Source organism: Diadema setosum, chromosome 16, assembly GCF_964275005.1.
Source record: "Diadema setosum chromosome 16, eeDiaSeto1, whole genome shotgun sequence".
Lineage (NCBI taxonomy): Eukaryota > Metazoa > Echinodermata > Echinoidea > Diadematoida > Diadematidae > Diadema > Diadema setosum.
Window position 1 is genome coordinate 17,757,276 of NC_092700.1, and position 21,373 is coordinate 17,778,648.

At 38.0% G+C, this 21,373-nt stretch overlaps 1 protein-coding gene across 1 annotated transcript; it reads left to right on the forward strand.

The window, feature by feature from the left end:
* The first annotated feature begins 5,534 nt into the window (after positions 1–5,534).
* Positions 5,535–19,812, forward strand: LOC140240054 (protein archease-like). The gene is made up of 9 exons (XM_072319864.1): positions 5,535–5,891; positions 9,159–9,183; positions 11,083–11,093; positions 11,587–11,618; positions 15,511–15,589; positions 15,987–16,069; positions 17,407–17,459; positions 18,024–18,060; positions 19,654–19,812. Exons 1-9 carry the CDS (start codon positions 5,615–5,617, stop codon positions 19,738–19,740), a joined length of 684 nt encoding a protein of 227 aa, XP_072175965.1. The 5' UTR covers positions 5,535–5,614; the 3' UTR covers positions 19,741–19,812.
* The last annotated feature ends 1,561 nt before the right edge of the window (positions 19,813–21,373 follow it).

Genomic DNA, 21,373 nt, shown 5'->3' on the forward strand with positions numbered 1-21,373 from the left:
GGAGAAAGGAGAGAAGACGGAGGAGAGAGAAGAAGGAGAATAAGGGCGAAGAGGCGAGGATGAGGAAGAAGAGGAGAAGAAGAAGAAGGAGGAGGAAAAGAAGAGATGAAGGTCTAAAGAAGTAACGTGGCGAGGAGATGAAAGAGCAGATAGGAGAAGAAGCAGCTGGAAGGAAAGGAGTATATGGCACAAGCCCGACTCCGGGGTCAGATGGACCGAATGGGTGTTCCCTAAATCTCCAGCAAAAGGGTACTTTTCCCGCAACAAAATCCGGCCCAAGAAGGGGTGTATTTTACTTCTCACATGTTGCCTTCTCACCATCTCTTCTCTTTGTCAACCTCTTAGATATCTAAGAAGGGGATTACTAAATATCTTGAAAAATCATAGAAAATTGATCAGACAGTAATGTGAGTCATAATATTTTCATTTTGTTTGATCTCTGATCTGAGATCCCATTTTGAACACTCAAGAAAATGTTTCCCAAGCAAGGTATTATAATTAGAGCTTCCCTGAGATAAGGGGAGGGGTTTTGCCTTGAGACAGGGGGTTGAAATGAAAGCCAACCTGAGATGGGGGATACATATACAAGAGTATTGTTCTGTATTTATGGGGTCTCCAAGTCGGGAAAAGCCCGCGAAAAGCACGCGAAAGGGACGTTCAGAAATTTTGTCAGCCCTGAGATGGGGATGCTTCCAAGTGGGGGGGGGGGGGGGGGCATGATTATGCATAGGGCCTGAAAGATACTGAGGTAGGGTGGGAGACAAGACGTCAGTGGAGGGAGAACTATTGGGGAAAGAGGGAGAGGAGGGAGAATGTTTCAGAGGAGTGCCTGTGAGGAAAAGGGTAAATTATGAAGATAGAGAATGAGAGGTAAGGAGATGAAGTTGCCAAGCAACCTACCCGATATTTGCGGGAAGGGGGTCGCTCTCAGTGGTGTCCCTGGCCGATGCCTTGCGCTCACCAGGCTTTTCCTGGCGGCCACTTTCCTGCGAGTGGCGCTATTGTCAGGAGGGGGTTGCTTTGGTGGTGTCGGCTGGATGGCGGGCAGTTTTGGCGGACTCTTACAAGGCTTGCCGCCGGTGGAATTCTTCTGTCTGGCGGTCTTTGTCTTCTCCTCGCTCATCACGGGTAGGCGCCCGGAGTTGCTTGCCCTCTTCTTGGGCGATTTTGGCGGTTTCGGAGCCTTGTTCTGTTTAACTGATGATGGTGGATGAGGTTTCATTATTTTACCCCTGTTGCCCAGAGTTGTGGTAGCTGAGGAATTCGCTGTGGTACTGCTCCGTGTTGCCGAGATGTTGGGGTAGAAGCAGCCGGGCTGAGATGAGGAATCCTCCCTATCCATTAATCTCAGAGTTGCATCTGCAGCGATTGAGATAAAAATAGTTGAATGTCACACACTCGTCACGGCTTAGGCCTAACAACAATACTTCTTCTCTTGTCTGTCTGCAGCAGCTTTTTTAGAATAATCATTAATTGAAAGAAACTATATTTGTTTCTCTCTCTCTGCCGCAATGATGAAACACACACAAACAACAACAACAACAACAACAACAACAACAACAAGTGTTTTAATGTTTCCAGTCGCTATACTATAATTCTCATTTCTTTTCATCGATAGGGGGAAAACCCTAATAAGGTAAACCCTATAGTATTGTAAGGTAGATCACTTCCCTGACCCGATGACAAGTTTCCTCTGTCGCTATGGTTACTCCGAAATGTACTTCATCTTCATAATTTGAGTCACTTTAGTTTTCCCGAAATCGATGTGGCCATACACTTAGAGACAGATTTAGCTGTGTGAAAGAGGTCGTGCATATTATTCCAAAAGGTCCATCTTCATCGATAAATTTAAAGTTGCTTTATTATAGAGAAGCATTCTTGGAATCAAAGTGGGGAAAACTTAGAGACAGTTAGCTGCCGCAAAGAGGCATAATGTTACTCCAAACTGTGCTTCTTCACCTACATAATCTATTTTCATGTCTTTTGAGAGAATTATTCACGGAATCGAAGTGGGAGTACACTTTAGTCAAGGTCATACACTGGAATTGTTCAGTCAAGGGCAGGTATAGGCCCACTTCTCTTGCCCCTATAAGCTAAATGTTTGTAATCTCAGATCTCCATTAATATTTTTCTCAGATAACCTTCTGTTGATAAACTTCCATTCTGTTTTTCAAATCGAGTAGCATCTGACACAATATAAATAGACATTCTTTTTTTTTTCTTTTCTTTTTTTTACCATCAGGAAAGTATGAGTATACTATAACATATCTCTCTTGGTTTTCTCCTTTGACTGACCTTCAAGCGCAAGTCTGCGCATGGCAATTTCAATGAGAGCATCCTTCTCCTCGTATTCTGACAAATCCATGTTGGGCTGGTCTGTCTTCTTTCTGTTTGATCCCTGAGGCTTTATCGGGGGAAGACGTCTCTTTCCGCTGGAATCTCGAAAAACCATCGTGACCTTTCTTTCAAATCAGTCTTTGAGGAAGCTGAACTGCAATACCTTTGCTAAATCTTTCAAACGGGTTAAGTATACTCTTTTTGTCAAAATGGCAATAATCTCATATACGTCTGCAAGCGCCAAAAGTAGAGCAACGTGTGGCAAAAGATAACAACAAACAGTGCGATGACTTCTCTTTTCGTTTCTATGGTAGAAATTGGTTGCTTTGTAGCTTTCACTTTGACGCGCGCAACGTTTGTGACGCAACAATACCTGTAAGCTATTTACGCGCGCCGTACTTTATCGACGTCATAATAGTTATAGGTTCATGTGGAGTTACCTACTTCTACTCGAACTTCGATTACTAAGTTAACTAAAGTGCATGGAACTTTTCTTCTTTCGATTCTTCTTCTCCTTCTGGTTAAATCTGCCTCTTTCAATATTGTAAACAGAAGATTCTCGCAGACTGTGTTATTTATATTACAATATGGTTTGTTTACATATGATTTGTTTTCAAGCACACAGATACCAAAAATGAAGAACAGAGACTACTTATAGGGACTTTATGGAATTAGAAACTTTAATGAGCAGAGAGAGTTATCATCGATGATAGCGTGACAGTGCAAACACGAAATCTACCGTTGCTCCAGGCCCCGTTTCATGAAAAGTTGATATGATAGCAACTCCTGCTGGAATGGCAATTGTCATGGTAACAAGAATCCAGCCTCCTGATTGGCTGTTGCGATTAGAGGTTGTCGTTCTAGCAAGAGTTGCTATTTACATCTTTTATGAAATGGGGCCCTGGTTTTAGTTTAAACTCAGAGACTCCAACCCCAGCATCTCTTACCAATGCTTACTGGAGATTCACCCGTCTATACTGGACCCCCACACAAACTTGAGGCAGTTTGACATGTTAACCGGGTTTGACATTTGAAGGGTTTTATAGCTAAAGGAGCTAACTCCATTCTTGGCAAGTTGAGATATTTGTGATAGTAAAACTGCTAAGAAAAACAAAGAAAATAATAAGAAAATACCCGATAATTCTAATCATAACTTCTATAATATTCCTTATTATGTCACAAGTTAGGTATTACTGGAAAGGTTTAATTTGCTCTATCTGGTGATGGACTTACTTTGAAATGTTTAATATGGCACTCGGCTCATTTTGCAATAAAACTCGATATTTGTATAATAATTCCGTGTGACCCTTTTAGAAGGTCCTGGGAATACAACAATCAAATTCAAGAATTTCATACATTCACACTCCCCGATACAAGGATATCTTAATTGTCTATACGAGGTGATCAATATTGATTATAACCATGATAACTTACGATATTTATAACCATAAGAATGACGACATTATAACACAATTATTGAAAAAAAAATACATCTCAAATGTATAAAAAAACATGTGACACGAAAAATTAACATCAAAAGGCGCCAGGAAGCTAAATGACCTTCAACTAAAAAGAAAGAAAGAAAGAAACAAACAAACAATAATCGAAGTGTTCCCCCCCCCCCTTTTTTTTTAAGAAATAAGACTGTTCTATAGGGATCGGCTAATAACACAGAGGCTGTACTGGAACTTTGATAAATCTCAAAATGGCCAAAGTCATTCAGTTCAGTTTATTTCATTCTTCATAAAAATACATAAAGACACAAAGACACTTATGTAACTACCAGCATGCAGGACTTATTTCGCGGATGAGGATCAACAAAAAGAACTTACAGTCATTTGACACGTTAACCCCAGTCGTATATGCTTTAACACGTTAAGAAGGACACCAAAAGTAAAATCAATTTCATTCAGTCTCTCATATCAAAGTGTGTCTTTTTAAATGACTAAAACGTCACTCATATAAGACTGTCATGAAACTGATCTCAGGTCCATAGATAGATAGATAGATAGATAGATAGATAGATAGATAGATAGAGATAGATAGATAGATTATCAGGGGCGGATCCAGGGAGGACCACAACCGGCGCACGCCCCCCCTTTATTTTTTGTTGAAACAAAAGAAATAAAAAGAAAAAATGGGGGAGGGGTGCGTGCGCCCCCCTTTATTTTTGTAAACACGCCCCCTCTTTACGAAATTCCTGGATCCGCCCCTGGATTATGGATAGATAGATAGATTAGATAGGCACTGTTTATAGCACGGAAGTTGGCGCTGTGTTGAGATTGAGACTCTTTTTTTTTACGCTTTTTTATAGCCTTTATTCAGACAAATCAAATGAAATTGTTACATTGTAATGACACAAAATATAACTATAATACAATGTTTAACGGAAACAAAGGTTGTGTGCAAAGTAGTAGATAAAACATACTTAAATTGTACACATTTGACGTGATTCATGAATATACAATAAACACCTCATACAGAAATGGATATACATAATTCTAAGACACTCAGCCTTCTTACTCGAGGAAAGGAGTCACCAGTCTGAATAAAGATTTTATCTAAAACAAATACAAAAAACGTGAGAGGTGATGGACTTTCAAAATGTATCCTATTCACCAGTTTGAACATCATAATGACTAATATTCGCAGGTCTTATGCAAGTGGAGATTCATAACCAAATGATATTTGATTAAGTTTTAATGATATGATTTTTATACGCTTTTTATAGCCTTTATTCAGACCAATCAAATGAAATTGTTACATTGTAATGACACAAAATATAACTATAATACTTACACTGTTTAAACGGACAACAAAAGGTTGTGTGCAAAATAAAACATACATAAATATTGTACACATTTGACATGATTCAGTCACCAGTCTGAATAAAGATTTATCTAAAACAAATACAAAAAAAAAACGTGAGAGGTGATGGACTTACAAAATCTTTAAAATGTATTCTATTCCCCAGTTATGAACATCATAATGACTAATGTCTCTCAGGGTCTTATGCAAGTGATTGCTTGGTGGTTTGAGCTATATTGCGCCATCTCGGGGTAACCCCTGTTATGTTTTACAGCAAAGTGTGTAGCATGCAGGGCGGCAGCAGACTGCTGCAGCACTTGATAACTCGCTGGGGATTGGAATCATACATCTCATCCTTTCGCGAGCAAGGACAAGGCTGTTAGTGTTATTGAAGTTCACAAATGAGAAAGACATGATCTAACATTCCACCAAGTATTTTGATATAGCTTTGGGACATAATCCTCGTAATATGGCGAGCGCCGAAGGAGCGGAAAATGTCGATAAGGTGTCGGAAGGAAGTCAGACCAACATTGACGAAGCAGCTGCGGACATAGAGAGTGCAACCGGACCCAAGGGTGGTGAGGCCGCCGAAGTTCCGGCAGGGGCGACTGGAGGAGCCGGTAATAACGGTGCAGCTGCTGGAGAAATGACGGATGAACAACTTCACAACTATGCTGGCCATGAACATGCAGGCGCTGGCAATTACCCTCTATATGAGGATAGAAAACCCGTTGGAAATTACGAGTGTGAGTAAGAAGTAGAATCCAGCTAACGTTAGAACTAGAACTCAGAATAAGTAGCCCATTTGTTCTCTCTGACTCTGTGCATGGTGCAATGTGTGTGTGCTTTCATAGGCCCTACTGATTTATAGTTGAGAGAGTCAGACTCAGTGCAGTGGCAGTGCAGTACAAAGTGTAGACAGGGCCCTTATTTTTTCATCGTCAGATTATTAAATGATCAGTCTCATGAAAGTGGCCTTTAAAACCACTGGAATAGGACCAGCAGTGATTACTATACACCTGGAGTGGTGGGTGTACATCTGTTTTCCTCTTTGCTGTAAACTATCAGTGTGACTGATGAGCGAAAAACATGGGATTATGCGTGAAGTGTCCTAAAATTATGCTAAATTGCCATGAAATTATGTCACATGTCAACCAATTGTGGCGCCTCATCAGCTGACAAGCAAGAAAACAAAAACAAAATAAAAGGTCCTCACACTTTTTTTTTTTTTTTGCTACCAATGCCCAATCGATCGCAGACGAGCAAAGAAACAATGAAAAATAAAAATATTGAATTGTGGTGCTCGTGCAATGGCATTGTGGTTCCCAATCGCATTATGGTGCCCTTCGCATTGTGGTACATGATCGTCCTCCCCCCCCCCCCCCAAAAAAAAAAAAAAAAAAAAAAAAAAAATCCTCAAATTCTAATGCTCCCAACTGAATTGTGGCGCTCAATCACCAAAACAAAACACACAAAAAAAGTCCACCAAAAAAAAAAAAAAATTTTCACAAGTTTTTATTGTCAAATTTGTTCAAAATCAGCTCACAAACTAACATTTAACCAGCCATAAAGAGGTACCACAGTACACAAAACACCTGGACATTTCCTGTCTGTAGCAATATTTTATGCTCGAGTTATGCTAAAAACAGCCAAATTATGTCTAGCATAATGCTAAATGCTGAAACGTCTAAAATTAATCCTCTTTTAATTTTTTTTTTTTTTTTTTTGTGTGTGTGTGTATTTGCTTGTTAGCTGATGAAACTCGGAAGTGGCACCAAAAATATAAACTCAGCCCAGCCCCCCCCCCCCCCCACCCACCCACCCACTTTTAAAAATGTGGCGTCAGCCCTGTATGGAGCTTTTGACAATTTAAGCTCTACGGTATGTTAACACTACAGACTTACAAAAGTCAAGTAAATATTGGATTGAAGGTCTAAGCACTGTTGCCTGGATATGATGAATGAATACTTCTACTACTGTTACAGTTTTACATGAAGTTCTGACTGCTACTTCTACTACTATCATCATTAGTATTATTATTATTGAAAATAGTAGTAGTAGTAATAATAATGATAATAATAACAATAATAATGATAATGATCTGGATCTGGATGAATCGGACACTGAAAAACTCTGGCTAAAGTACTGAGTATCACTCAGCACTGTGGTGTGATGTGCAGCTAATCACAACGGAGGTGACGCTGGAGCGCTTCTTTATGTATCAAATTTATGAATTTGTTTAATATTACTTGGCAGATTATTCCAATCCTTCACTGTTCTATTGGAAGAAGGAGTTGGCGAGAGCAGTTGAAAAACCGTGTAAAGTAGAATAATTATCAGGATGATAACTTCGGGTTGTACCTCTCAATGCTCAAATAGGGCTGATATAATCCTCCAACTTTAAGTCAATGTTGCTGTGCTTTATTTTATGAAATGTTGATAGCCTTAAAAGCTTACCGGTACGTCGTTCTGGGAGTGGATGAAGTTTAAGATCCTTTATCATTCCAGAGACGGAAGACTGCCATTTGTTGTAATCATTATAGATGAATCTGGCTGCTCTATTTTGTACTGCTTGAATCTTCTTGATGTCACGTTGAGTGAAAGGGTCCATGGGCCAAGACCCGAAAAATGGGTTGTTGGTACCACCTGAGGTGGCACAGCCTTTTTGGTGTCAGTTTGTTTGTCGGGCATAGATATGCTTATCAAGCTATGATAGCATTTCCAAATGAGTAGCTTAGTCATAATAAATGATTTTTTAACCAATTTGGTCTCGTTTTTATATCCCTATACTTCTGAATCGAAACTAACCGCTATACAAAGAAGAGCACTGTCTTCTGTATGTCCACAGGTGTTCTGTTGTAAACGCGGTGCGCTTAGTCTTTGTTCAAGGCAGCGAAGGGAATATCCAAAGGGCTATGATGTCCACAGCTGTCACGCCGTGCGCTTAGTCTTTTTTTTAGACCAATGTACCGTTATCATATCTAAAGTTCCTCATAAAAGGGATTATCTATACTGTTTTTATACTACCCTATCAACAAATACATCAGTTTTAAACAAAAATCACACTGTTGATTTACAATATTATTTATTATAATGTATCATAGTGTACCGGTACATTGTTTTTGCATTAACTTATATTGTTGGATGGAAATAAAGCGACATTGGCGTGGTATTAGCATTTTCACCGTAGCGCTTTCGCCGGAAAATGATAAATAATTGAAAAATACAGTAAAATTCACGAGGAATTGCTTTTGTTATTGTTGTTGTTTTTAGATAAAAGGACATACACTGTATCATATGCTTTGGATATTCCCTTCGCCGTCTAGAATAAAGACTAAGCACTGTGGACATCATAACCCTTGGATATTCCCTTCGCTGCCTTGAATAAAGACTAAGCGCATCGCGTTTACAACAGAACACCTGTGAACATACCATAGAGCTGCATTTTACAGCTCTATGGAACATACAGAAGACAGTGCTCTTCTTTGTATAGTGGTGAGTTTCGATTCAGAAGTATAGGGATATAACAACGAGACCAAATTGGTTAAAAATTCATTTATTATGACTAAGCTACTCATTTGGAAATGCTATCATAGCTTGATAAGCATATCTATGCCCGACAAACAAAATGACACCAAAAAGGTTTTGCCACCTCAGATGGTACCAATATCTGGCCTGGCCCATGGACTACAAAGGGTCCTGCACTGTACAGCAATACTCCAAGTAGGAGTGATAATATTTTTATTATTGTTATGATGATGATGATGATGATGATGATGATGATGATGATGATGATGGTTATTATTATTATTATTATTATTATTATTGATAATAATAAGTATTGCTATTGTTATTATCATCATTATCAATATCATCAGAACTATTATTATTATGATAGTAGTAATTAATGATATTGATATAATAGTTGTAATATTATTGATACTTCCATTATCATCAAAATATTTAAAAACAAATTATTGATGAATGTTATTACTTTCATTATCTCTTCTCAGATTTGGATCATACAGCTGATGTGCAGTGAGTACTCAACCCATACGTAATTCTGATTTGATAGTTATTTAATGTGTTCAGTCCCAACTTTCAAAGTGTACCAGAGCAAACTAGAGTGGTCTAAAAAGCAATCCAGAGCATACCTTGACTTGAGACTGAACTCTTCTAAAGGCAAGCCCTACATTAAAGCAAACCAAGTCAGGAAGCGTGCCACGGGTACTGTAGCTTCTCATGATGTGGTCCAGATCGTGCCAGGGCAAACTGTACAGTGTCGCAAAATGGGACTTACACTGTATCACACAACCAATGCCAGAATGAGCCATGGTGCATTGAATTTGTGTTCTATTTATATTGTATATGCCAGTAAAGGTTGATCCTAAATTTGAAGGATAAACACCAATATTTATTAAAAAAAGGTTGTAAGTTTGGTGTGTGAATTAATCTCATCTAAATAAAAAACTGTATGTATACTGTAAACGCACAAATTTTCGCAGTGCATTAATTTTCATGCATTTCGCGCTTCTTTTGCCTAGCCCGAATTCTTTAAAACCCCTGAAAATATCTCACAATTTTCTCTGCACATTTCGCATGAGTTGACGATCGTGTAGCATGAATTCAAACCCATGCATATGTTTTTGAGCTGCTCAGTGCAAAAAATTAATCTCACAAAAATACTGTATTGACGCTTACAGTAATCACTTGAAAAAAAAAGTACACTTGAACAAGTAATGTAATTTGTGATCCAATGTTGAATCTGACCTAATAAATCATGGGTAAACAGAGATTCTTTTTTATGTAATGTAGGTGCATTAAGAGCACAATGCAGTAACTACATGTAATGATTTTCTTTCAGTAGAATTAAACAAATTAAAAAATCTTGAAACAAATGAATGCCACAAAGTATACATGTAAATGCAGTAATATTTCTCTATTTGATACATATTTTAGATTTATAAATGTCTACAAAAGTGCTTCCATTTGCAAACAGTATGACACTGGAAATCCCCTTCCTGCATACTTCAGAAAATGTGGCACACTCCCTGACCTGTGTTAGACTGTGCTGCTATGGTACAATCCTAGATCACTCTGGTTTACTCTGGCTTGGTATGCTCCAGCACAGTTTGCTTCATTTGGGACTGAAGTGACTGAGTGTACCCTAAATAGTCACTGGATACAAATTAAAACTTGTTACAGCGCACTCCCATTATAGCAAACACGGTTATAACAAAATTCCGGTTACAACGAAGTAAAATTTCAGGCTGCAACATTATCCGCTCTATGTTTTTTTTTATTGTGTATTTGTTCGGTTATAACCAAATTTTGATATAACGAAAGAAAACTGCCGGTCCTGAGAACTTGATTATAACTGGAGTCCACTGTATACCTCGTAGTGTAACTGCCATGTTCTCTGCCAGATAACCTTATCAGATTTCATTTTGAAGAAGAAGAAGAAAAAAAAAACAGTATCAAGAGTTTAGAAGTGGTACCTGCACATCCTCTTCTTACAAAGAGTTTACAACTTGTATGCCAGGTTTACAGTCAGCTAGCATTGCTACTTTTACAAGTTTGATCAAGAAATATTTGTAATGCATCATTTTGTTGTTTTGTTTTGTTTTCTTTTTGTTTTTGTTTTAAAATAAATATGATGGATAACATAATGTCTTAAGAGTCATTAGATGTCTCATACAGTCTCTAAGCTGTCTTTGGCAGAGTCATAGGAAGGAATCATTGAAAGAAACCCAATTCAAGAGATTAGATGAAAATGTGTGGGCTGTGTTATCTGTTCGGGAAAGTGAATGTAATGGATACAAGTCAGCATTACAGTATGTCAGTACATTGTGAGTGGCTTTGTTCTAAATGCATTCAGTTTACTAGTAAACCTTTTTTTTTAACATGTCATATGAATGTTTTGTTGTTGTCTTTCAGATTACATTCCTGTATCCTTTTGAATTGCTGAGAGAAATTGAAACAAAGAGAGCTGAGCACTACATAAATGACAAAACTTTGAGCAGCAATGTAATTGTGCTGTCTTTAGTCAGATGCTGTCAAGCTGTGGATGTAATTTATTACATGTATTTCATGTTGTCTTTTTTTTTTTTTTTTTTTTTTTACTTTGTCAGTTTCTTCAGCAATATCTACTATGTCCAGAGAGGGGAAGGTTTCTCTCATAAAGTTCTCCCAGATCCCATCTATAATTCTGAGATGAATGAACTTCAATTTCAAATCTTTCGAGTAGTTGTATACAGGTATGAAAGGTATTGTGCCTTTCTGGCAGCAAATTCTTCAAATATATGTACAATGTGTATAATTATATGGCATGAATTTAGAGTTCAGTGATAAGTTATTTGAAATCTGAAATATCAACAATTTCTCTTCCAAGTCAACCACCAGTACTGTCTTGTTAGAAATCCTTAACGCCTTATTTCACAGGGGGATCGTCGTTAAAAGAGTCATTTGAAGCAGTAAGTATAAATGTCCATCTTTTCTGCGTTTCTAAATAACTTTGTAAATTGCCTCAGGAACGTGCTGTATAATACGTACAATGTATATCCTCCACTGTCAAAAGAAGTGTGTACATAATTCTTTAATCTACCTTATTCTCCCTTTCTTCCCAAAATATCCCTCATCAGTTGTTCAAGAGCATGCCCTCAAAGGAAATCATGTAAAGCTGCACCTTTGATTATATTCATGATGTCTCTCTAGGCCATGTTGAGATGAACTTTTATGTTATTGCCCATCTATGGAATTTGAGATGAAAAGTTTGAAAATCATACAGTGGTATAAATGATCATCAATGCTTTTTACACCTGAGTTGACTGAGACTCTAGTGCCTCAGGGTTCTGTATCACGCTCACACGCAGGCCTGATTTATTAAAGACAAATCAGGATGAGCCAGGATATTTAGAATGCACCAAACCAGAAGATCTACATGCTATAAAGCTCCTTACACCCCCCCCCCCACGAAAACAAAAGATTATGGCTAGCTGCTCTCAGATCTTGAAATCGTTAGCATGTATTCAAGTTGCATGTGTAATGGTGTGATAACCTATTAACTAGTTTCTCCTTGACCTGCACTCGCATCTTCATTACCCTTCTTCTTATCATGACTGATGGCATAATCACTGACATCTGTAAAACATTATATTTTCGCGGTATGAAATTTTTGCGAATGGGAGCCAACGACCTTATTCGCAGCATGAATTTTTTGTGAGTTGCCTCTGACACTCAATGAATATAGCGTATAAGACAAGATCTTTATCGTGCATTTTAATTTCGCGAAACGCGGCTTGCGAAATTCGCGAAATTAAAATGCACTCAAACATTCCTCGTTTTGCAATAGTTATCATGTCATCTACATATACATAGAAATGCAAAATCTCTGTACTTGTCAGCATTTGTCTACCTTGTTACATTCAAGGTGCGTGACTCACTGTATGTATGAGATCAAAAAGTAACTGTGATTGTAAGTGCATTTTTATAGCATAAAGACGTCAGTGCTGATTCTGTCTGCCTTGCTCATGATATTCTGTTAGACACATACACACCCACTCACACAAGTTGGTAAACTTGTCATTGTCTGTTAGCGAAGCTTTTCATCTGGCGGGGACCAGCCTGAATAGGCAACCCTACCTGTACCTGGTTTTCGTCCCCCACCCCTCCCCCACCCCTACCTTCTCTTTGTTTGCTGTCGGACCCCAATCCCATCAATGATAGCAGACACAGCTCTATTGACAGTTTAGGCTACAAAAGCGCTTTGTTTGGATGGTGGGGAGAGTTCTTTTGAAAAAAAAAAAATCTTGTTTATATTTCTCCTATTCTTTGCATGTTGTTTTACCCCCCCCCCCCCCTTTTTTTTTTAAAGGAGGAGGAGGAGGTTGAGTTATGCATGGAAAAGACAGACACCCTTTGCTGTATATCTGCATCATCATACAGCCCTCTTCTGATAGATAAGCTAAAAAACAACAACAAAACACCAATGACAACTTTTATATCAATCCAGCAGCGTTTCCGAAAAGTTTTCCATAGGGAATATTTGCCACAGAAATTACAATTTCATCCTCATCAAATTGGCAATACTGCATTTTACCATTTAGCAGATATTGGGGAAAGTAAAAAATGGAACTGCTTGAATTCATTACATCTTTGTTTACAAGATCAGCAAATTATTCAAAATTTGCTAATTTGAGAGAGAACTATCAATTTTGATGTTCTAAAATGTAGGCCTACTACCAATTTAAGGATCAGATATTAATTCAGCAATCTAGAGGTTTTTGATAATCTTGCATGTTAAATAAGCATTGGTAAATGACCAAAATTGGGCGGAAATGAAAGGAAACTTTATATTCTGCCATAGATATTAAAATTCCTAGAAACAATACGATAGTAGAAATTCTATATTAAAAGGGTACAGCTTTAAACCACAGGAATGAATTGATTGATTGTGTATTTGACTGAAAAAACCCCCAAAACACTTGCTTGAGCACCACTGCACCATGAAAACTTCTTACAGTGGATGCTCACAAGAAATAAGCAGGTTGTCCAGACTTAGCAGGTGGCCACTCTGTACAGGCTGTTAAGATACAGTCTGCAGGGTTCCATACCAACTACCTAGTGATCACCACATTTGCCCTTTTCTTCTTCCAACATGTGTTCACTGAACAGATTTTAACAGAAAGTACCATGGTGGTACATGCAGTTGGTTATGAGTCAATTCACTCAGCATGCTATAAATAGAATCTCCTTCATGATCTCACAGTCTGGGCATGCTCGGGTCTTGCAACGTTTCATTGCGTACCTGTTGATTTTTTTTTTTTTTTTTTTTTTTTTTTTTTTGTGCAAATTCAGGGTTTGTTTCTTTTGTTGTTGTCCTGTTGTGTTTCATGGGGATTGCAATGCCCATTCATTCTAACCCTTTTATAACCACAATCTTAAAGTGTCTTTTGCATTTGCATTGAATGCAGTAAAGTTGCCAGTGGTACTGAAGTGGTAGAACAGCACTGTATTAGTATGTAGAAAGATATCATGTCAAAGCAAAAAGAAATGAAATATGAAACAAGTATCTTCATATTTGAAGGGGTCGGTGCAATATAGTGCTAACCCACACAATAGTCATTTTGAGATAATCGCTGTTGAATGTTTGGAAAATCCATACATCGTACATTGATAAAACATGAATGCATGCATTTTTTACCATCTTATTGGTTGAATTCAAATATGATATTTTCACAGAGGTTAGAGTAAAGGATAAGGATTATGAAAATGCATGTAACTCAATTTTGACAAAAGTGTGGGTTAGCACTATATTGCACCAACCCCTTCTTTTGTCCACATGTGCATGTATCTCCATTATAATTCCATCTGTGTGATGGATTTCAATTGAAGCTGCTACTTGTTTTTCTTGTTTTGTTTTTTTCAGTGCTCATGTTACGGTTTGAATCATCAACGGCATATAGTATATTCTCCATGCTCATACCATACCATCTATTATGATCAAATCGCTCATGCTCACATGCACATTAATGCACCCATCCTCTGCTGCCCTGCCTGCTGTGCTAAAATATGTGTGATACAACTCTTGAACAAACATTTGCCCCTCTTTGACAGTACACTATGTATATCCTGCTGGTGGGCACAGGATAATCCTCAGATGATCATGACCAAAATTCAGTTGACACTACCGCACCCTGATGTACATTTGGCTTTAAGGCATTCTTCTATTCAAGTCTCATTTTTCTCATTCTGTGTAAACACCCTTATTTGATGATGTCTCAAAGGGAACTCCAACGAATAAAGGGGGAGAGTCATTTGAAACTCATTCTCTGGTGTGGCCAATTTGATGCTTTCGCAGACTTGTCAAACATTCCCATCATACTGAAAGCAAAGACTCTATTAAGGGGGTGGGGGAATAGAGTGAATTTGAGGTAGGTTACAACTTTGTTGTTTGCTTCAATCAGTTTCTTTCAAGGGACAAGTCACAAGGTTAATTTCAGGGCATTAGTTTAGATGTTGAAGTATGAAAATCAGTAAGATAGGTTATTCCAAATTAACTGAGCCTTATACAGACAATGTGTATTTCAAAACAGAATCATTGTGAAGATACCACAAATCAGTCAATCAGTCAATCAATCAATCAATCAATCAATCAATCAATCAATCAATCAATCAATCAATCGATGTGAATGAATGAATGAATAAATGAATAAATGCTTTAATAAACAAATAAATAAAGAGATAAATAAACACAAACAAACAAAGGAATAAATGAATAGATAACTGAATGCATAAAGAAATTAAAGGCACAATTGCAAAATCTTTCAACATATGTATTGTTTCCTTGTTTCCTTCTCTCCAAAGGTGGTGCTTGCCATGTTTGACTACATGACAGATATCAAGTATGTAGAGAAAACCATCACAAAAGAGGTTACAGCTGAAGGTATGTCAATTATGTGTATATTGGGTACACCGTATATTTCATGACGTTTCTTCTCTCTTTTTTTTTTTCCAAATTTTGCTAGTGAAGTAATATTCTCAAGATCGATAACATATGAAAATGTTATCATCTGTATCACAAATATAGTGCATGATTAATTTTGAAGTTTTGTTTATGGTGCTATTATGGCCACCACGGACAGGTGGGTTGCTAAGGCGAGTTTGATTGTATTTGGTATGCTTTATCAATATAAGGAAGGAAGTTGAACATATTCAATTATGGACCCTTATCAGACATCTGAGCTATGGTTCTACGAAATTGTGTGTGCTTATTATACATAATGTATAGATGATTCTCTATATCCTTGTTTTATTGATCTTTTTCTTTTTCCAAATCACAGGTGATGACCTCAAGTCGCTTCTGTATCACTTCTTAGATGAGTGGCTCTTTGTCTTTTCTACCGACCCTTTCTTCATCCCGAGGGTGAGATTGATCGTTATGGTGATGATAGAAAGCACAGGCCCAATTCTCTGATTTGTGCTGTATTGTTACATTTCTCTGTGTATCAGGTGGTTATACAGGGGACACAGTATAATATACTGTGTCCCCTGTATAACCACCTGATATATATACCTGGTAATATTATTACCCCATTAAATTTCCAGAAGACAACATTTGCTCCTGCGACAATTGCTCCAGATTTATTTTCTCCAAGGACTTTGCAGGGTTGTGATAGGGTTTTGGGTTTAGTCTGTTGTGAGGATTAGGAGAAGGGTTAGAGTTATGTTTGTGGGTAGGTTTTATGTTTTGGCTTAGCATGCAGATGTTTCATGGGAGCAATTGTTGCAGGAGCACATGTCGTGGTACCAGATTTCCATTCAAGCAGAAGCTTTTCTGTGGAGTTTTTTGGCTCAGTGGTTAACATCACTGACAGTCAGTCTTGAGGTCGGTGCTTCAAGTCCCTTAGTGGCAGCAGTTGTACCCTGAGGTTGGGCACAACTGCCTCGAGTGTCTTTGTTGCCTCATCCTTGGGAGGGGCCTGAAAGTTAGTCCTGTGCTTTGCTTACCCAACAGGGTTCATTTCTTCCTAAGAAGTCATATGAAATTAATCGTCATTCAGTTCAGTGCTTCAATTAGATATTCATAGATTTTAATTGGTTGATGTAGCGCAAAAACTAAAGACAGAGTAAAAAATCCTTCAGAAACAGAGCATCAAAAATGCTTACCATACTTCAAGTAATCACAAACTACAGATGTGTGTGATATGTGGGTTAATTGTTCTGAAAAAGCACACATGCAATGTATTTGTTTGATCACAGTCGTGAAATGCGTATATACTGCGTGACATACCTACTGTAAAATAAGTTTGACTTTGACTGTCTCATATGGAAATGAGGGTGACGTATCTACTGGTCAAATGCCTTTGTCACAATGTTAGATAAACACAACGCAAAATTTCGGTTGTCATAGTTCACTGTGTGCTTATGTTTTGTTTTGTTGATTTTTAGATGAAAATTAGAACCCCCACAGATGAAAATGACCTGCATTCATTTGTAATAAATGTTAGCAGTCAAATCACAAATCCAACAGTGGTTGCTGATGTTGTGTAAACATTTTAAAGTTTTTTTTTATGTGTATGTAGTGGGTTTTTTTTTTTTTTTTTTTTTTTAAAGATCTTAATATCTGGCTTACATTGAGTCTTGTCCATTAGCATGATGAAGTTCTAGTAACATGTCTAAAAAGATTTTAGCTCTTGGAGAGTAAACGCAAACCAGGGCTGTCATGTGACAATGCGTTTCCCATTCTGTCTGCTCATACAGGAAGTCACCATCGATGAGTTCGATGAGAAAAACTTTACCATCAAGTCCACAGGGTAAGTGCAGATTTTCTATGCAAATATATTGTTGTGCGCATGGCAGAATGTCGTCAACGTGCTTCCCTGCACATGGCAGAATGTTATTAACCCTATGCACACTCTTACAGCCTAGCAACAATCTGCCATGCACTGGAAAGCGTGTTAATGACAATCTGCCATGCAAACAACGATATGTTTTTACCCATTTATTTACTCATTCCTACAGCATTATGTGCTCGGTTGATACCTTCTGATGGCAGTTGCAAATCACCTGAAGTGGTTAGCATCGTACACCCATTTTCTTGAGTGTGCATTTAAAGTGCTTTGCCTAGGGGAGGGCTTGGAACACCTACAACATAGTGCCACTTCAGATTTTAATGGTGCAATACGAAAAAATGTATAGTTTAAAGTATAGATTACCTTTAAAAAAATTGTCTAAGCATTTTCATTTGACAATGGTGTTTTTAGCAGAAGTTCAGGCACTACAGGTAGATATGTTGAAGCTGAATTGCCAATATTGCTCTACACACCATGAGGCAAATTTCATTTTTAAAATAAATGTTTCATTTTTGTACTTTACAGGACTGGTGAATATTTTGATATCGTCAAGCACCCACAGGTAAGTGATTTTGACTTCTTTTTCCTGTAGATACTACAAGCATATTCAATGTTTCCTTCATTCTAGTTGTCTTGAACCAACTTGTAGTGTGTTTTTCCATATGTACCGTCTACAGTAGTATAAGCCCTGTGTGATGCCGAGGCTTGTCGAACTGCCTGACAATGTTTTGACAAAATAAAGTGCACTCGCAGAAGTAGATAGAGTCAGAAGAAATATGTATATGGTCCCTCCCCTACACCCCTTCCCCACCCCCTCTCCCACTCCCTCCCCTACTCTCCACCCCCCCCCCCCAACATACTTTTTTGAATGGTTATTAAAAACAAGCCCCCCCCCCCCCCAAAAAAAAAAAAAAGAAATAACAATAAGGCATCCCCCCCAAAAAAAAAGAAAAAAAAAAAGAAGAGAGAATTACAACAAAATCCCACGACTGCTGAGGGGCCTTCCTGGGCATCTTTCCTGTTGAAGTGGGGGAGTTGGGGGGTTAGGTATGAGTGATCGACCCTTGACCTGCCATCTGCCAGCCCTCAATAAGTGACAAAGGAATTTCCCATGAATTTCATAACAAAGTTCAGTGGATTCTTAAAAACATAAATTAGAACTGAACAAGGAAACCAACAGCATACTGCATACCATGATATTTAAAGTGTTCTTAGCTTTAACCCTAACTAGGCCGGGGGGGGGGGGCCTCCGAGGCCCCCCCCTCGACGTTTCGCGCAATGTATCGCTATCGCGAAAAGCTATCGCCGCGACGTTTCATGACTTTTTTCTTTCGAGTCTCCCGCATCTTTTGACACCAAATTTGTGACGCCCGGGCGCGCGGTTCCGAAGTTGCGCATAAATATGCACGTGCATGTCAGACCAAAAATTGCTCAAAAACGTGAATTCGTGTACAATTTCAATGCAAACTGTGTTTACAGGCAAATTTCATAAAAGCATGATTATTTTGGGGTTTTAGCGATTAAAATCAATCAATAACATATTTTCTTGTTCGGAACATTGTCGCGGACAAATTTCATCGAAAAAACAATGAAAAAGATAAAGTCGAAAAAACAAAAAAATACATAAGAAATTCAAAAAACAATAAAATACTTAGGAAATTTTTTCTGATTACGCAATTTTTTTCTCTTGCATTTGCTAAGGACACTAAAAAGAATATTTACACAAAAGATGTGCCTGTTTTGAGCTTTATTTAGTGATTTATACCAAATTGTCTGATTTCTTGCATCATTATGCATAAATTAGCATAATTTAGTGTAAATGATAATTTTTGAAAAAATGAACTTCATGGTACTTTAGATTACATCATAGGCAATGTGTGTGCCAATTTTCGTCGCGATCGCGCGGTCGACGGCCGAGATCTAGAGGGGGGGCCTGGGAGGCCCCCCCCCCCGGCTCTATCATCTACCTAAATAGCCCGGCCTAGTTAGGGTTAAGATCATCTTAAATCCTCGGGTAAACCTGACATCACAAGATGCAAGAACTTGTTTCTGTTGATTGTGTTAATGTTACCATGAACATTTATTCAGTGTTAATTATTGGGGATTAATATTGATGAGTGCTTATTTGGATATCTGGTCTTCATTTTATCTCCAGGGCACTGAAGTCAAAGCCATCACCTACTCCAACATGCAGATTCATGAGAGCGGACAGCATGATGTGTATGTCATCATTGACATTTGATGCAAAGAACTCTGGTTAGGCCTACGCTAGTAATGCTGGTGGTGTGTGCAGTCACAGGAAAGTGAGTGCGTGGGACTAAAGAGAGTGTGGATCACATGCTGAAGTTCACTTTTGCAATCTCACGGGTTGTCGTGAAAGGACACCTGCTTCTTACAACTGAACTTCCTAAACTGGAGACTGAGTTATGCTCAGGTGGACAGAGCTTGCTGCAATGTTGCCAAACTTTTGACCCAATTTGGATGACACATGAATCTGTGAGAAGGGCATTGATAACTGATGACTTTTGTATAAGGGCCTTTTTCTTTTTTTCCGTTTTTTCTTTTGATCTCTTTCTCATATCAATATTTCTCATGAGCCAGATTTTATTTCTGATAAGTAATAGTTTTGCAGTAACAACTGTTGACATTAAACCTTGACTTTCCATTGCAAGCTGTGATTTTGTATGAAGTTTTCACTTTGAGAAATTTCCAACTCAGAGTTTGCATTTGTTTAGAGTTCAAAAACCCTTCTTTTTTTTTTTTTTAAAGCTACATAGCTGATTTGCTATAAATCATTATGCTATACTGTTGCAATGTCAGTGCAAAGTTTCAGCTTTCTTGCTGTAGTTTTAAACTAAATAGGCAGGGAGTAATATCTGGAAAACTTTAGGCATGCAGATTAGTATAGATAGTCACTAATCAGTTAGGCTCAGGGGGAGGGGGGGGGGGGGGAGCAAGTGGAAAATGATCCAGAGATATGCTGCAGTATTTTTTGTTTTATTGATATTTTTACTCAGCATGCCTAGCTGAGTATCAAAGATTATCATTCTCGTTTGGAGAGGTTTACCTGAATGAACCAACTTCATTCTCTGCCCACTGGGTATATCAAAAAACCAGGACTAGCGAAGGCCCGCAAGAATAGAATTGCTTGTCATACAGCAAACATGTGCATCAAAGTGTACGCTCATCGGTAACATTAGACTTCAGTTGAGGTTCTTTTGCTGTATGTGTACTTACATAGAGATCAATGATAAACCTGTACACAATTATGGAGATACAGCCTTCCTATATTGCATAGTATCCCTGCACTACAGGGTTTTCAAAATACCCACACAGGTACCTCCACGCCACCTTTGCTGAATTTCATAGAAATCTTAAGTTAGTCAGCGACATTATGTATACACAACATGTACAGTGTACATGAGGTACTTCTAGCTGAAATTAAAGGTGAATTTGTATTTATGTACCGGGTACACATTTTCCATATCATAATAGCCTGTTGATTGGTATGACACTTTTGTGTGCCATAGGTGTTTGGTTGTTTTTGAGTGTTGTGAAATATTACATTTTAGAAATGTAATGTATTTTGTCTCGAAGGTGGAAAAATCACTGATACATGTACTTCTCTTGAAAAGAGAAAATGCTTATTTGTCATTTGAAAATTCAACCACTTGTTGAACTGTCTTTCAAGTCCTGTTCAAGAAACATAATGCTCACAAATTATATGGCATATGTACAGCATGTAGAACTCCTTAGCTGTTTTGTTTTATGCAGTAACAAGGCAGTTTTAGTTTGTTTCGATTATAAGAAGTGAAGTGACTATGCATGGAAGGATGGATAGAATTATACCATCTTTGATTTATGAAGCAGATGTA

Excerpts from the sequence above, each read along its gene's own strand:
- LOC140240054 (XM_072319864.1), top strand. The coding sequence starts at position 5,615 with ATGGCGAGCGCCGAAGGAGCGGAAAATGTCGATAAGGTGTCGGAAGGA. Across the intron at positions 5,892-9,158 it reads ACCCGTTGGAAATTACGAGT|ATTTGGATCATACAGCTGAT; the intron begins GTGAGTAAGAAG and ends ATCTCTTCTCAG. Across the intron at positions 18,061-19,653 it reads ATATCGTCAAGCACCCACAG|GGCACTGAAGTCAAAGCCAT; the intron begins GTAAGTGATTTT and ends TTTTATCTCCAG.